The following is a 16,867-nucleotide window of genomic DNA, read 5'->3' on the forward strand; positions in this document are numbered from 1 at the left end:
TTTAATCCTCATCAGTTCAATATTCATGTGTTAATATATTTGTGGTCCATTGTTTAGTTTTTTGATGACAATTGCTTGGATACTTCCACTCTTTAGAGATAATTTTAGGGTACTTAAGCCGGCATATCGCAGTTTAAATAATTTTTCAAGGACAATTAAGACTTCTTCCGTTCTTTATAATGAATCTTCTTACTCGAACCAAAATTCTGAGGATCTAGGTACTGTTTTGATTAGTTAATTTGAGGTTCATAGGCCCTCCAATAAGGAGACCTAGGAAATACCTTGACATGAAGACATTCAGAAAGTTCCTGAAGCAGCAAAAGACTTTAGACATCGAAAATGAGAAGAGAATAATAAGTAAAGCACACTCTAAACCGCCTCCAGGTTAGACTGAATTTTGAATTTAGTGCCATAGATGGTTGGAGTATTGTTGATTTTCTCAAGGCGATTGATATTGGTGATGGAGCTGAATCTATTGCAGAGACTTTTGAGTCATGGAACGAATTTATCTCATCAACACTTGAGGTATTTCTCTAATTTCTATATTTATTAACAATTTTAGGAACTGTATACGAACACTTCCATGACCAATAAGCAAAGGCGAAAAATCTTTAAATACATCACGTATGTACAATAAAATTGCTTAAAATATAGTATATATAATTCAATTATCTTACTTTTGTGATGAAAAATTGTTTGTAGACTATATAATCACGGCTTGTGGCCCAATGACGATCCGATGGATTATGTTAAGGCGTTTCAAGCACCGCCTCTGTCGAATGAGGGGAAGCCTTGGGATGAAGAAGCTGATAAAGAACTTCTGAGACTCGCAGAGTATTACAACGTTGATTTTGGAGACCCTTGGATTTATATTTCCTGGGACATGCAGAGAACAATAGAGGACGTTCAGGACAGATATACCGAAATCGTCCTAAAACCCAAAGTAAAGCTTTGTTACTTATAAATAGAAACTCATAATTACTATCTTTATTAATGAATTTTAGTACAAATCGGATAAATGCGACTTTGGAATAACTAGCTGTCATGAACCGCTTCTTATGAACCGCAAGTTTAAGATGGACCCTCCTTTCCTGTACATTATACCATCGGAGGAGAATTTTCCACTAACTGAAATACAATTGGGAAACGGAGATGTGATAAAAGAGCCTAAGGAGGTGTTCTCTGATAAATTTCTCAAGTATAGAAACCCATCAATTTTCTAACTAATTCTATGATATACATTATACACTTCTATTGTTGCATTGTATATACATGCTAGTATATATACATATAAGGAAAGTTGAGTATGTTACATTATTGTATAGTCCATTTTTCCAGCTCATCGATGTCAGAGTTCGTTATAAACGGTTGAGACGCCAGAAGTAGAATAGGATAACCACAGAGTAAGCATGCCTTTGAAAGGTAATCAACATACTCGGACTCTGACCTGTCATCTCCAAATTCGTCGAACCTGCCCTTAATTTTATCAAACTCAGAAAGCTCGGGCCCTTTAAGCAAAGTATATAGAGTTTTTGCGATGCATCCGCGGTGAAACACGTGGCCACAGGAAAAAACGATAAAGTTCTTCAAAAATGAAGACTGACTGCACACACTACACTCCTCAGTCATTGAGACATTCACAAATCTATAAACACAACATTATCCATTCGTATAGCAAATTAATAAAAATAAATTAATAAATAAGTTAGAATTACCTTTTTGAAGCTAGTTGAATATCAGATTTAGTTTCTTCAATATAGTTGCATAGGTTTTCAATTTCCTGCCTTCTTTCCTGAATGTTATCCTCATACTGTAGTAGGAATTCGTCAATGACCCCCTTCAAATCACTTAAACTAATGTCTTTGTGTAAGTAATCCAGTAAATCCTAAACAAAATTGCAATCTCAGGTATCATAATAATATAAAATATAATACGTTAATTTGTATAAAGCCTTTAGAGTCGTTGAGCAATAGTGTGATATTTTGTGTTTTATTTACTGAGGAGTGCTTTAGGATTTTAAGCCAGAGTTTTCTTTTGTAGAAATCGTTAGTGGGCTTCATTGCGCATTTTTGTGCTAGGGAAAGGTCGTTTATCTTGAGTGACAAGTCAAGTGCGTCGTCAACCATGCCGCATAAACTCAAGAGGTGGATAAATGGCACCATCCAACGGGTGTGGTTTAAATCACTCGCATCAGTGGTGTGATTTACATCATTTAGTTTAACTGCATTATTAGAATTTATAGGTTTGAAATTATAAGATTTAAGCTTCAAGTATCTAAGTGGGATTGAAAGGTCCAGTTTGGTGAAATCAACGTTGGCTTGCGATAGAACCTGCAAGAGGTTATCCTCAGTTGGGAGGAATGTGAGCAGAACAATGTAAATGGACCAGAGCAAAGACTTTGAAAATGTGTCCATTCCATTTGGTTGTGAGAGTATCCTCCTTAAAATTTTGAGCGAACTGTCCAAATAGTTGGGATTGGGCAAAACTGTTGGTAGTGTGAGTATTGGGATCAAATAGTTGTGAGGTAGTGATTGGAACTGGACCTTGGCAAAGGATTCACAGCTATCCATGAATATTAGTGGTGCAAATCTGAGGAAAAGTGAATCTCTTTTTTCTGAAGGAGGCATTTGAGATAATTCATGCAGTGCTTTTGTGTTATTCCCATTTGTTATATGGTGGCAGATAACTGTGGAGTTATCATTCCTTAGTTTGGCATATTCTATGCACTCCTCAATACAGCCTGTGGTTTGAAGTATGAAGTTTATGGGTGCCACAAGCTCATCTATATCCTTGACTGAAATTATTAACCTGGAAAACTTCTGCTTCAGTGAGTTATATAGTGCCTTTAAACTCTCTACATCCTTTCCTTGCTCAATTCCCGTTTCAATTGTGAGTGAAAGGTCTTTAAATTTAAAGGAGATTAGCTCCACCAACCAGATGGTTAATATTATAAACTTTGGAAAAGCTTTGTTAATGTCCATTTTCTGTAGTAGCCTAGTTATATATTCAATAAGTCCATATTCGTGTTCTGGTCTATTGAACTTTAAAAATACATTCTCGATCTCAGAGTACTGGTTCTCTAACTCGGCGTACATCTTTGCGGACTCTTCGAACATTCCCTTTTCAAAATAATCCAGGGCTGCCTTAAATAACACTTGATCCCTCTGGGCTGATGTTTTACAATGTTCCAGAGCACTATTCATGTCACCTAAAATATTTCCTCAGCTTTATTTAAAGAGTTTGACTGACTAAATATACCTTTAAGCATATAGTAATGCCATGAGTCGTCAGATTCCTTCTGAATTACAACCTCGTATAGTGCATCTGATGATAGCAAGAAGACTGAACCTGATATTTGATCCTTTACCAACTTTTTCATATCACCGTACGTACCGTATGGTAGTGAAAATGAAGATACCTATGACATAGTTATTTCCATTTACATAAATTAGTTATTTGTTGCATGTTTCTTACTTGCTGTTTAATTATTGTATTAATGACAATGATAATCTCGTCAAAGAGCAGGAGGATGTGTTTGTTGAGTGCTATAGCGCTTTTCGGAATTTGTTCTGGTGGTTTGTGTAGGAAATTTTTCTTGTTATCGTGGTGCTTGAACTTTTTGGTGCAACTTGAAAAGGTCAAATATCTGAACCCTGTTGGATAACTGATTATGTTAGGCGGAAACTCTAAGCAAGATGTTTGGTCCTCGTTCACCTTTCTCGGGACAGTGGAAAACACAATCCCAGTTGCGTTTGTCCAAAACAAAGTGTGACTTCCGTCGTCTTTTTCAACTACCAATAATTCACCATAAGGTGCCGCTAGCGGTACTTCATATCTTAACCCTGTCATCGCGTTTTTATTATTCATAACACTATTACTTTCATCTAAAATTTTGTTGTGTATAATATGGTTTATAGAATTACTTGTTGTGTTGGTTGAATATCTTGAAAAGGTATCCTGGAGACTTAAACCACTAAAAAATTCATAAAGTCGTTTTGTTGTAGCTGCCACTACGAGAAATGTGCGATTGTTCTTGTATACTATTGGGATCAACTGGGTACTTAGAACAGGTTCAGAGCCAGGAATGACGTGAAGGGACTTAAAATAATATTGAGGCTTTGAATAATCTATTCTTCCCTCTATTAAGGAACCCTGCTGGGTTCCTATGAGAAAAGAATCCGTGTAATTCTCAGAAGTCAGTTCAGTGAACGCCAGAGATCTTATGAACACTCTTTGTAAAGGCCTCATAAAATACAACTCTGTGCTTTGAAAGTTCGAATAGTAGTGGTCTCCTGATGTTAAACACACCAGACAGTGAAATGACTTTGCGTCTACGTATAAATTACGTACCTCAGACCCTAAACATGAGGAATGTTATTAACCAAGTCAACAAATACCTGGACTTTTCGTCCTCAGCAGTGTATATTCGGAAGCGATTCCACCAATTCTAGGAGATTCTGTATTGTTATACTCATCTTCGTGGGAAATTTTCATTATATTCCCGTCATTTAAGCCGAACCATAAGTACTTGTTAGCGACTGACAAGGTGCTAACGCTGAGGCGAGTTATACCTCTGATTGGCTTTATTTCTACGCCTATTTTTATTGGCATTAATAATTATCATGATACAAGAGTAGACTAAAAAGAATATGTGAATTCATGTTGTTTTTTTAACACGAATCAACAAAATTATAAAGAATAATGTAAAATAATATACAACAAAGAATAATTATATTAATTATTATTAAACATGAATAACAAATTTATTTTTAAATTTTAATTCAATTAATTAAAAGTGTGTAAATTGTGTAGAACCTGGAATTTTCTACACAACACATGTTAATTTTCTTATTTCATACTTTGTATTATATTGTTATGAAACATGTTAAAACTTCGCTTCTCACTTCAGGCTCAGTTTACAATGAAGAATGCCTTAAATTTATGGATAATTTGGTTAGTTTCGCCAAAGAATGTTGCGGACTAGATGCATCCAAATCCTTCAACCGAGTTGATTTGAAAAAATCAATTCTCAATGCAACCAGATCAAAATCATTGACCAAATTCATTCAAACCTTATCAATAAACGATAAGAAGAACTTGCTAAACCTATCTTCCATGGAATGTCCTGTGATTTGTCCCAGTAAAAAGATGTATTTTAAAAATTGCCTTCCTAAATTTTAATTTTAGGATTCTTCCCCCGATAGAATCTATGCCTAGCAATATCATGAAATCTTCCAAAAAATTGAGGAATTTTTTCGGCATACCTGAACTCCAGGTTTGTAGAGGATGTGTAAAAAGAGGAAGATGTAGAAGATACCAACAGGTATGAGCAACTTGTTTTTGAAATATACACTATCCAATGAATATATATACTGCACTTTATATATACAGTATATTATGGATTCAATAGGTTGAAAGGGGAGTTCCGGACCTTTCTGATTTGGGAGCAGTAATGATAGGAATGTACTCTATTTGTAAAATTCATTTGAACGGCAATGATTTGATAGTTCCAGAGTTCGCATTTAGGGAACTTTTTTCAGTTAATTCAGTCCTGAATTCCTTAAAAAAATATTTTAAAGATTTCAATATTGAAACAAATGTTAGTCCACTTTAAAATATGTATAACACACTTTTTAATTATTGGTATTCAACTATTAATTATTTCTTTAGATACCAAGAGGTGATGATACTGCCTGTTTAAGAGAGTTGCGTAGAGCTAAAAGAGATCAAGAGAGAAAGAAACTTGAATTATTGAAGGAAAAGGTTAGTGTTTTAAGTTAATTAATTATTTTAGCTTTTTAATATACCCAAGGGTTATAACATAACACCAAAAAGAACTACTTATATGACGTCATTTCAGAGGAGTTTGTACAATAAACTATACGGTAAAGGGAAAAGAGTTGAGGAGGAATTTGTGTGGGTACAGGACTTGGAAGATAACTCAATCCCAGACGAAAATTCTAAGCTTGAAAAGATTAACAAGGCTGAAATAGATATTAAATCGGATCCTCATCATCTAGTTGATGATTCTTATTCTAATATTCAGAAAACTATGGATAAAATAGAAGATCTGGACACAAAGGATATTCAGTTCAGAATGGAGTATTCTGAACCACTTGGTACTGAGACTAATTTGGTTCGCTATGACGTAATGAACGATAAGAATATAGAGGGAATAAAGATAAATTCAAGGGGGAAATTTGTAGTGGACCTCGACAGGAATTTGAGAAATCGAGATTTAAATGACTTGGAGTACAAAAACCACGAAATTTCAATGTACAAGGTCCCAAACACTAAGAAACTAGGCTCACTTTCAAGATTTATTGATAATTTGGACTCCTACCCAAATGACCTTTCATTTCTGAAAAGAGTGCCCTACAACTACAAATGCCAGAGTTCAGGTGAAACCCTGAAGCCTAAAGCAGAAACAATTCTGGAGGACAAGGAAAACCTTGAGCAAATAGCACTGGCTCTGGAGTCTAAACAGAATTTTAAAATTGTTCACTAATGTGAATTTAGTATATAATGAATATTAATTTATTAAAGTGAAAAATAACGGTGGTTTATTAAAATGTCAAGTGACGACCCTAGAATACACTTTATTTGCAGTTTCCTTTGCCCATGAATCAGCGTACATTATGTCCTAAACCAGAATTTGAAACTAAAAGTTTATAGTATATATAATTATGGATAATTTACAGTTAAAAGTAACCTGTAAGCTGTCATCGTTGAGATCAGGATTATTGAATTCCTCCACAGTTTCACGAACAATGTGGTACAGTTGGTCGTAATCTATCATGTTGGACCTGAATAAATCATTTGCAACGTCATTGGCTGCATTGAAAACTGCGGGATAAAGGCCACCCATCCTCCCAACTTCGTAGCCAAGGCATAAAAATGGGAAGTTTTCAAAGTCAGCCTCCTTGAACGTGAGAGCTTTGCCCCTTAAATCAAGTGGTAGAAGCGAATTTTTGGTCCTGTTTGGCCAATTTAGGGAATGCGATATGGGAAGTTTCATGTCAGGCAAATACATTTGACATAACACTGAGTTATCAACGAACTCAACTAGAGAATGGACAAGACACTCCTTGTGAACTAGGATTTTAATATTATCTAAATGAATTCCAAAAAGATGGTGTGCTTCTAAAACCTCAAGTGCTTTGTTCATCATTGTAGAAGAATCGACAGTTATCTTAGATCCCATTTTCCAAACAGGATGCGATATATTATCTGAAGTTTTCAGATTCTTGTATTCTGGGTATTTTTTACCCAGAAATGGTCCTCCACTAGTCGTTAAAATTAGATTCTTGACCCCAGCCAGGACCTGCGATGATATGCTAGTCACATAAGTTATTCTTGTGGTATCCACTTGACCGTCATCGAGACACTGAAAAATTGCGTTGTGCTCTGAATCCACTGGTATCACTGTTGTTTTATACTTCTTAACTACTTTGCTTAAGAGGCTTCCGGCAGAAACTACCGATTCTTTATTTGAAAGTGCTATTTTTTTACCACTTTCTGCCGCAGCCATTGTTGGTTCTATTCCATCGCACCCTGAAATTGCCATTATAATTAGGTCATAATCCAATTTTCTGCATAAATCCAGCAAATCTGATTTATCGCTTAAAATTTCACACTTCCTTTTCAACAAATTAGGCAACTTTTCATAGTTTTTTAAAATATGGCATACTTGGGGCCTGATTAACATTATGTACTATTTGTATTAAATACTTGAACTCGTTAACTTGTTGGGATAACAATTTATGGTTGCTTTTTGCTGCTAGTGCTACGACTTTGAATTTTGGCTCTGATCCGCCTTCTAAATTATTCAAATTCCTGATAACCTCCAGTGCTTGAGTCCCAACTGAACCAGTTGAGCCCATAATTGCCACCTTAATAGGACCAGAAAATCTAAACCATATTTAATAATCTTTATAAAAAATCTTACACTTTTAATGGAGTATTTTTAGTCTTGAAAACTACAAACATGATCAGTAATGTATATTATAGTAATAGTACATAACTATAACACCAGTGTAAAATTCATTTATCCATAATAATCTATTACTTACAGAAAGAGTAGGAATTTGATAATAAAAATATTATTAAAAATGTGCTATATAAAGTCGATTTCATTGAGCTGATCGATTTTGTCCTGAACTGATTTGAAATTTCTGGTTCTTCCAGTCCACCTATTACACATGAATACTCCGGTGAATAAAATAATATACAAACTGTTTATACTATCATATGTTAATTGAATAAATAACTAACTCAAGTAATTTTATTTCAGAATTTGAGTTTATTGATTTTACTATTGTCTTCCACTCGAGGCCACTGTGGTACTCAAAAAAATTACCCTAATTTAATTAATTCAGGTTAAGCTCAATACCCTAGAAATTACAAAAACACCCTTCCAGTCGGATTTTGATGAAATGACTTGGCCAAATAACTTACAGAGTTTTATCGTTTCAAACTTCCTTTTATCCTAAGCTTATATAAGTTGGTATTCTTTTTCTTAAACTTTTTCTCTAATATATGCCTAATTAGATAGTACTTTTGAATCAAGGTATGGAAACTTGGTGACAATGGTGGCGTTGGTCATGTAATGAGATAATTTCTCAGGCGAGCAGTTATGAATCGTAACAGGCAATTCACTGCAATTGTTAATGAAATCCATTATTAGGGTGTTTTATATATTATAATAGTTAAACTAGTTTTTATGGGAGTGTAAATCTGTACCTGTACGATCGATAAAGTGTGGAATTTTTAGAGTAAATGGAATTCTTGGATTCAAGTTTACCTACGATGAGTCAGACTTTTGAAACAAACTTGAATCAAGTATATCTTTATAGTATGAAATGAATTTAGAAATTTTAGAATTGGCTTCTGTTAATTTCACTAAACTTGTGTCAGATCCCACGATATTGAAAGTCTTTGTTTTCTGACCCAAATTATTAATATACTTGTCAAATAATGACTTTATTTGTGTTTCGTTTTGGGTGAAAAACGTTTTTGCCAATGAAGTTATTGTATTTGTATTTTCAAGTGTGTAATTTGGTAGTGATAATATGAGTGATATAAGCTCGCAAATTACCAATCCGGTTCCGCAGAACGGGTCCCAAATCTGAAATAAAATCATAAACTATGTTAAATTTTATTTAAATACCGTTTGAGTTGTAGGATCTGAATCTATAATTTTAAGCAAATGCTTGTTATGTAGAAACGCAGCCACTAGAGAGTCTGATGTATCCACAAAATCGTTTGTTAGCAAGTTTTGGAACTTGATGTAATTTGTTCTTTTTGAGTCGTATGAGTCCAAGCTATTTTCTGTTAAGTTTGTTGAATAATATGTGTTAAATGATTTTGATATTGTTTTCCTAACTCCGGAAAGTGACCACAGCGGTATGTGGTTATAATAGTCTTTACTTGTATCACGAACAATATCCTCAATCCTATTTGTAACTGTATCTTCTGTATTGTTATTATTATTAAAATTATCTAAATAGTTGTAAAATCTTGGTGATAGTCTTCCTGAAAATTGAATTGCTGTGTAGCAAGTATTCCTGTTTATTGTTACTGATATACAACTGTCCTCGCTATAACCTGTTTTATTTAAATTATCAGAGTTTTCTGTTTTTTGATTATTTCCTAATTTTAATTCCGAGTTTAAACTTAGTTTAATTCCTTTAGTGACGCAATCTCGTACTATATGGCTCGACCAAAGCTTTGAGTTACGAGATATTATGCGCAATGGGACTTTGTCAACTGAATCTGAGGATGGAAAGTAATGAAACCAGGGAAATTTTGATATGAAGCTAGTGAGTTGATCTTCTGTATGGCATCTAAATGGGTTTCCTATTCTTAGCCATATACTTTCTGCAGATTTTAACAGTAGTGAACTCTTGATAAGCCAGTCAAAGTTACACTTAATTTCTAGGCCTCCTTTTTGTAGGTTTATATCAAGATGATCCCTCGGGTTATTACTTTTAACACTAACTGTGTTGTTTAATTTAGTTGTTTTTTCCTCAGTAATGTCTGTCGGCTTATTGTTATTGTAAATTCTCAGCCACTTATTATTTGTATCTTCAAATTCTTCACTAAGTTGAACTGAGCTTGTTGTATTATCTAATCCAGTTGCTCTGTTATAGCTGTCGATCTTTTCAGTTATACTACAATTGTCGTTATTTGGTTTTGTGATAGGATGTGTATAGGAATCCTGAGAGTTTTGAAATTTATTTTTATGAATTTTATAGAAATTATTCAAGAATTTATTGTGCTTTATTTCATTTAAAATACAATTCTCTAAACCTTTACGAACTGACAGGAAAAGGGTTACATTAGCTAAAAATACATGAGAATGTGTATGCTTTGTAAATTAGTTATAAATTCGAACTCACAGGTTGGATTGAACTGCATTATTCGATAACTTATGGAATTTAATCATGATTTGATATATTTATCAAAGCGTTTAAGTTATTATAATATTTCAAGGGCATAGAATCTTACACAATATAGGGTCCATGAAGAGAATGAAATCGTTGAGTTACACAAATATAACATTATATGTGGAATCTTATTTTAAAATTAAAATAATTTAAAGGTTTTGATATTTTATTAATCACTTCCTGATACCATTAGACCAATGTTACTTAATCCTCTAAACTCCTCATTCCTTGCCATGTTTTGTATGAATGAATTTATTGAATCGTGAACATTTGAGATTTCCTTGTCCGGAATATCCTATATATATTATTCATAATGTGCATAGGTGTGTATATATAGTGAATTCGTAATAATTGAATGATGATTTATATTAGATACCTTTTCTTTTAAGAGTAGAATTACACATTCATCTGTCCAAGTAACTCTTGAAAGTGTGTAACCCTTTTCTTTTAGAAATCTAAAGATTTTACCCTCAAACTCAGGGATCCAGTTCAAGTCCAGAGGTTCTCTATTAACAGTTTTATTCAAAGTAATAAAAAAATCTCCCATTTTGTAGAGATTTTTAAGGTGTGCATCGGCATCTGAATCAGCCAAATTTAAATTATCTTTTAATTTTTTAATCAATTCCGGTTTAATGTCTCTTTGTGAATTGTTTATCTTTTCATTAATTATTCTCAGTATTATTAATATTTCAGAATAAGACAATAAACCAAAATCAACCTCCATAGGGTCCTCATCATCACTGAAGAAATCTTCATAAGAGGCAGATTCAACTTTATCTACCAAACCAACTGTGTCGGTAGAGTTAGGAGAGGTTTCATTAAAAAAATTATTTACGATGGAAACGTTGTCTTTATCTGAATCACCGTTTAAAAGATCTATTGAATCCGGAATGCTTAAACCTTTATCCCAGCATTTATCAACAAAATCCTTGGATTCCTCAGTTTGCACTTGTTTCACTATAGAGGGAACTTCTTCCAAATCTCCTCCTATGATTAACTCGGAGTCATTTCCAATTCCTTTGATTATAAAATGTTTTAATTTTTCAGATTTACGGTTTAATAAATTATAATGTGATAAGTATGGATTCCTGGTAATATAATATGATTCCGTAAAATTAGTGATCATTAAAAGAACTAATTTAAAATAAATCAAACTTTGCATTTATTGTCATATATTATTCTGGGTCATTTGAATAAAAAGTAGAATTTACAAAGGTGTAAATCATGGTAGTTGTGTATATAATCTTATATTAAGGGAAAAATAAATAATAAAACAAATAATAATAACAAATAATAACAAAACAAAGTTAGTATGGTATTAAAAAATTAAATTATAGTGGAATCCAGGAAATAAATTAATGACCAAAAATATGGTGGTAACGAAGTAAATAAATACTCGAATACGTCACTATAGAAAATAATATTTTTGATAAAAACAAACCTGAAATTTTAATTACTAAAGGAAAAAAATAAAATATTTCGAATGTGTAAGGAAATGAAATAAGTAGACGGAATTAAAATTAAATAATTAAAAAAATTAATCTCCAGTAAAAGAATTTTATGAAAATAGGAAAACTGAAAAAAATAATTTATTTGGAATATTACCACAAAATATAAAAAAATAAAATAATTGTTTAGGTGGAAAAAACGAGTAATATGATTGGAAGAGTGAAATAATGGTTACGAATTATTTTCAAGGTTCCACTAAAAGTATGTAGAAAAATAACTAAAATTTAAGGCTAAAGGTTCGAATTTTTGTTAATTTTAATGGAACGATAAGGTGTCACATGGTATAACAAATTAGTGGTGATAAAATGAAAAGGAACTTTTTAACACCTTGAGCTAATATCAAGATCTTATCAATAATTTAATATTTCAAAACGTATTTAGGAATAATATTGAGAGTAAGAGTAAGATTTCAACAAAATAATGCTATTCTTTATAGTGTAAAAAAAAAGGAAAGAATTAAGAAATGGAATGGTGGAAAATAACTTAGTTGTTAAATTATAAAGTGTAGAAAACAATAATATCAAATTCTAAATTTTTAGCTAAAAACATGGACGTAAAAGCCAAAAATTAAACAAGTATCAAAGAGATTTCCCCATAACGATGGATAATCAAACTCCACAATATCAAAGTTAAGTATTGTCTTAAGAACCAGTTATTAACTATTTTGGTGCCAATCGCTATTGTATTTCATATAATAAATAATTGGGTGCCTTTGTTTGGTTACAAAGTTTACCTGTACGACATCCTGTCAGAGTAAATTTTGCTGTGGGTTCAAAGCAAAATGAACCCTGTAGTTCTGTAATAGACTGTTTTTGTAATTATAATCGTTTTTTAATTTTTATCCATTTTATATCGTACTGTAATTTGAAATTTTAGCATATGATTGTGCTCATTTCAAGGAGAGTTAAGGTGTGTAAGAATTAGATGGTGTTTCAAGATTCTAAAAGGACATCTATTTGGATTGGTTTATTTTAAAATTCCGATTATTTACTGCAGAAAACACCAAATTGTATCTGCTGGATTCAATCAATCTACTGTTGATATTTATAGACATTTAATTTTTTATCTTGTAAAAATTTCTCATTGTGGATATTGTTCGCCCATTCCACCCCTGTGTTAAAACATTTAGAAGGTTTAAAACTGGTAGTCTGTTGATTATCAAATAAGAATATCAATTGATCAGTCATTTGCAATTGTTAGTTTATATTGGTCCAACAGAAATAATCGTCCGACATATTGTATGTACTATAGAAACTTTGAAATTTTTTATGGATATTCATGATAGAGCGCTAAATTTTATAGTCTCCAATGGTAGGTGATGGTCTTTTTACAATGGGAGAAGGAAGGCACTCACCAGCCTCCGCAAGTTACCTGGAACCCCAAAGAAACATGACCCTAAACACTAAACCTATTCAAACCAACTACAACCATATCGGTGTCCACCATAACAACAGCCGACTCAACAGTAATGTTACACCAGTCACAACAAATGTAAAAGGAGGAGGAACAGATTTTTTCGATGACCCCGTCACTTTTGTAAGAGAATTCTCGTCGGAAACATTGATGGTACCAGAGTTCTCGAAGTTCGAAAAGAATGTGTATAAGAGCAGATACCTTAATACACAAGAGTGTTTTGCACTCCTAAACGCCCATTATAAGAATTTGATGAATAACTACGCACCAAGAGTACAAACGTTAGTAACTCAATCAATGATCACGGAATTTACTAAGCCAAAAGAAACAGGACAATATTACACGCAGTACACAAGATCAGAAGTAACATTTGAAGCATTAAACGAAATGTCACTGTTCACAAAAGACCATATGAAAAGCTTATCGATACTGGTGGTTCTAGGAAACCACCATAACCTTAATTTGGAAGGATTGAGAACATACGTGCTGAACGTAATGCGACTGCTTTATAGAGCAGTGACGGGCTCTAAGTCTAATCAAGTTGAAAAATCAAGGCTTTTTTACACATTTCTAACAAAGTATAATAACATGGGCAGAGCAGTAGTACTGTACATGCTACTGCTGTGCACATTAGAGAAACTACTCTGGTTCTCAGAACCGCAGTTACCATATGATGATTTCTTCTCAGTATTCGCCTTTATCATTTGCTCATTTGTAGAGTCGGCAACGAGTAAAAGCACTCACCAAAAGGATTTGACTAATAACACACAATTTGGTAAGGATAGTGTGCTGACGGATAAACCAGGGACAAGTAGAAAGAATGATTTGATCCCCGCAATGGCCAGTAACACCGATATGCTCGTGAGGCACTTAAGCGTAGTATGTTTTCTCTTAAAACTCAAAGTAACGCCACAAAATAAATCTGATCTGCTCGAATCTGTACGTTTTCTCCGTAATGCACTAAGGTCAATTCCAAATAGAAATAAAAATCTACTTCTTTGGACTAGCATAATGATTGTGTATTTGGACCCTCAAGAAATCCCAGCAAACACATTCAAAATACCGAGATCACTTTTCATAGAAGTGGGAGAAATCAATGATATGACACAACTAGTGCACCTGGTTCTGTGCCTCGATAACTGTTTCAGAGACCTGAAGTTCTCAAATTTCGTCGAATCCAACATTAACGTTTCCACCTTCGTACAGCTGTTTCTTTTCAATTTCTGGAAGCATGTAGACGCACTTAACGAAGATCTAGCAAATGAAATTCTGCTCCTGGCAAATTCAGTCCTCGATTCATACCCGAACCTGGTTTCAGTATTTGCCAAGTATATTTCCCAGTTCACCAACTCTTCGGAAAGCAATAACACATATAACGCTCTAAACCCCCAACACAACCAGTATAACTATAATTATAGAGAAGAACAGGAAAAAAATAAGCAAATGACAACCCAAGAAATTAAACTCTCACACCGAATTCAGAAATCAATGGAAGCATTATTCAACATTGCAATGTTTGGAAAGTCTCGACTTCAAATGAACGCAGCAGTGCTGGCGTCAAAACTGCTAATGAGCTCTGATGTCACAACAACACTGCCCAGAATAAACAAGCTCAAGTACTCAAACTCAATGCTGGACCTGTTAAACCTGAGTCTGAATAACCAATACACAGTAAATGACACGGACTACGAGTACAATACCCAATATAATAACCATACAGATTATGATACATTCTATAAAGATAATAAGCTAAAGTTGGAGCCGTGGAACCAGGATAAGTTTGTGCAGGATCTGACACGACTGACATTGATGTCAGCATTTATCAACCACTGTTGGAAGGAACTGATATCAACCTTGATGTCAAAAACAGGCCCAAAACTCTTTGAATACCAAAAGAACCGCCCACACATAAATGGATTTGAAAGAGTAGATAGTGGAAAGTTGAATAAAGCAGTTGAAGGGTACGATAGAAAAGATGTATACAAAAACTATAATCGAATGGAAATTGATAGAGTGGACGGAGTTGATAGAGAAAGTAAGATAGATGGAGATGTTCAAAGAGTATTGAGTTATGTGAGGAGTTTGTATTTGGGTTCTAACGCAACAATTGATAGTTTATACTCGATTCTATTTTCAGGCCCATTTCCAGCAAAGGTATTGTCCTACGAAGCACTTAGAGCACACAATTCCGCACCAGATACACTTGTAATGTGTGGAATGATGACAATGTATAAGTCGTATCCAGCATTTTCTGGGTTATTTAACCAGTATTTATCAAACGCAAACAGCTTTTCATACTCAATGACGCTGACTCTGAACGTAAAGCTGCAAAACAGAGACCTGTCCAACTATATGATGATGATGCTGAATACTTTTATCACTCAGTACCTAAACGGATGTGACATGTATAAGAAAAGTGTAGTTAACGGGATTTTGAACAATAACCTGCCGAAATCGTTGGTGAGTAAAGAGAAGTATAACCAGATGAGTAAGTTTGTGAATGAGTATAAGTCAGAGAACCAGAGACTCAGACTGGAAAACGATCAACTTAAAACTGATATCAGAGTAAATAGAAGTGATTATGAGCGTACCATAGCAAGTATGAAGGAAGAACTAACAAAGAGCTCAGAGCGTTACAAATCGGATTTGCAGAATATGAAAGAAACTTTAAACAAAACAAGTTTGAACCTAAACCAGGTCCAAGACTCCCTAACAGCAGCTAATGCTGAAATCACAAGCCTTAGACACGAAAACGGTAGAATATTGAGTGAGAGAGATTCTTTAAAATCTGAAATTATGAACTTGAAGAGTAAAATATCGAGCCAGATGAAGGAATTTGAACGTTTGACTAGCCAGATTCGAGAACTTGAGACCACCTCAGCACAGTTCAAGCATCTCCAAGTCGAATATGATCGCATTAAGGAGGAAAACGCAAAGACTAACAGTCAGTTGGATTCGCTGTACAAGATGTTGATTTACCTCACTGATAAATATAAATCCAACATGTGCACATTGGACTCATTTAACGATGCTAATAAGAACCTCAACCAGCAAGTTTCACATCTCAAATCTAAAGTAGTAAGATTAGAAAAGGAAGTTAAGGTATTTTTTTAGTTATTACTATAACAACTGAGTAGAATCCAAACAAATTATCCCCTTAGACTAATATAATTAGTATATAAATAAGTGTAATATTTTGTAGGATAAGCAAGCTGAAGTCTCTAGTTTGGATGCTTCAAAGAATAGAACTGAGGGAGAGTTGAAGAGAATGCAGGTAGAAATGAGGAAAAGGGACGAGTCTCTGGAGGCATCAAACAGGAAAGTCGAGGACCTGAGGGAAAGAGTAAATAGGCTAACACGCGAGTTACAAGATCAAGTGAACCAATACAACGAGCTTAAGAGAGAAAACACTAATATGCAAAACGAATTGAATGTCAGAAGACAACAACTAGACGCTATAGAAAATGCTGTTAATAAAAGACCGATAATAATCTAAT

The 16,867-nt window shown here is 33.7% G+C and overlaps 7 protein-coding genes across 7 annotated transcripts, besides 3 other annotated features; 3 read left to right on the forward strand and 4 right to left on the reverse strand.

Moving 5' to 3' along the window:
* Positions 1-64: 64 nt before the first annotated feature.
* On the forward strand, positions 65-1,223 carry TA14505 (uncharacterized protein; the record flags this gene model as incomplete). The annotated part of the gene is made up of 6 exons (XM_947538.1): positions 65-218; positions 253-384; positions 416-525; positions 563-624; positions 703-943; positions 1,005-1,223. The coding sequence occupies 6 exons, from the start codon at positions 65-67 to the stop codon at positions 1,221-1,223; spliced, it is 918 nt and encodes a 305-aa protein (XP_952631.1).
* Positions 1,224-1,314: 91 nt separating this feature from the next.
* Positions 1,315-4,611, reverse strand: TA14400 (uncharacterized protein; the record flags this gene model as incomplete). The annotated part of the gene is made up of 7 exons (XM_947539.1): positions 1,315-1,645; positions 1,716-1,885; positions 1,935-3,208; positions 3,259-3,418; positions 3,475-3,884; positions 3,924-4,358; positions 4,398-4,611. The coding sequence occupies 7 exons, from the start codon at positions 4,609-4,611 to the stop codon at positions 1,315-1,317; spliced, it is 2,994 nt and encodes a 997-aa protein (XP_952632.1).
* Positions 4,612-4,836: 225 nt separating this feature from the next.
* On the forward strand, positions 4,837-6,508 carry TA14395 (uncharacterized protein; the record flags this gene model as incomplete). The annotated part of the gene is made up of 5 exons (XM_947540.1): positions 4,837-5,150; positions 5,188-5,323; positions 5,411-5,599; positions 5,671-5,763; positions 5,813-6,508. 5 exons carry the CDS (start codon positions 4,837-4,839, stop codon positions 6,506-6,508), a joined length of 1,428 nt encoding a protein of 475 aa, XP_952633.1.
* A 66-nt stretch (positions 6,509-6,574) lies between these two features.
* Positions 6,575-8,136, reverse strand: TA14290 (1-deoxy-D-xylulose 5-phosphate reducto-isomerase, putative; the record flags this gene model as incomplete). Its single annotated transcript, XM_947541.1, has 5 exons — positions 6,575-6,643; positions 6,713-7,697; positions 7,732-7,911; positions 7,949-7,979; positions 8,073-8,136. 5 exons carry the CDS (start codon positions 8,134-8,136, stop codon positions 6,575-6,577), a joined length of 1,329 nt encoding a protein of 442 aa, XP_952634.1.
* Positions 7,975-7,979: a sequence feature (1 probable transmembrane helix predicted for TA14290 by TMHMM2.0 at aa 5-23).
* Positions 8,073-8,124: a sequence feature (1 probable transmembrane helix predicted for TA14290 by TMHMM2.0 at aa 5-23).
* Positions 8,077-8,136: a sequence feature (Signal peptide predicted for TA14290 by SignalP 2.0 HMM (Signal peptide probability 0.958, signal anchor probability 0.006) with cleavage site probability 0.640 between residues 20 and 21).
* Positions 8,137-8,803: 667 nt separating this feature from the next.
* On the reverse strand, positions 8,804-10,419 carry TA14235 (uncharacterized protein; the record flags this gene model as incomplete). Its single annotated transcript, XM_947542.1, has 3 exons — positions 8,804-9,127; positions 9,170-10,344; positions 10,401-10,419. 3 exons carry the CDS (start codon positions 10,417-10,419, stop codon positions 8,804-8,806), a joined length of 1,518 nt encoding a protein of 505 aa, XP_952635.1.
* Positions 10,420-10,617: 198 nt separating this feature from the next.
* On the reverse strand, positions 10,618-11,574 carry TA14180 (uncharacterized protein; the record flags this gene model as incomplete). Its single annotated transcript, XM_947543.1, has 2 exons — positions 10,618-10,743; positions 10,825-11,574. 2 exons carry the CDS (start codon positions 11,572-11,574, stop codon positions 10,618-10,620), a joined length of 876 nt encoding a protein of 291 aa, XP_952636.1.
* Positions 11,575-13,265: 1,691 nt separating this feature from the next.
* On the forward strand, positions 13,266-16,866 carry TA14175 (uncharacterized protein; the record flags this gene model as incomplete). The annotated part of the gene is made up of 2 exons (XM_947544.1): positions 13,266-16,472; positions 16,573-16,866. 2 exons carry the CDS (start codon positions 13,266-13,268, stop codon positions 16,864-16,866), a joined length of 3,501 nt encoding a protein of 1,166 aa, XP_952637.1.
* Between the last annotated feature and the right edge of the window lies 1 nt (position 16,867).

Source organism: Theileria annulata, chromosome 2 (genome assembly GCF_000003225.4).
Source record: "Theileria annulata chromosome 2, complete sequence, *** SEQUENCING IN PROGRESS ***".
NCBI lineage: Eukaryota > Apicomplexa > Aconoidasida > Piroplasmida > Theileriidae > Theileria > Theileria annulata.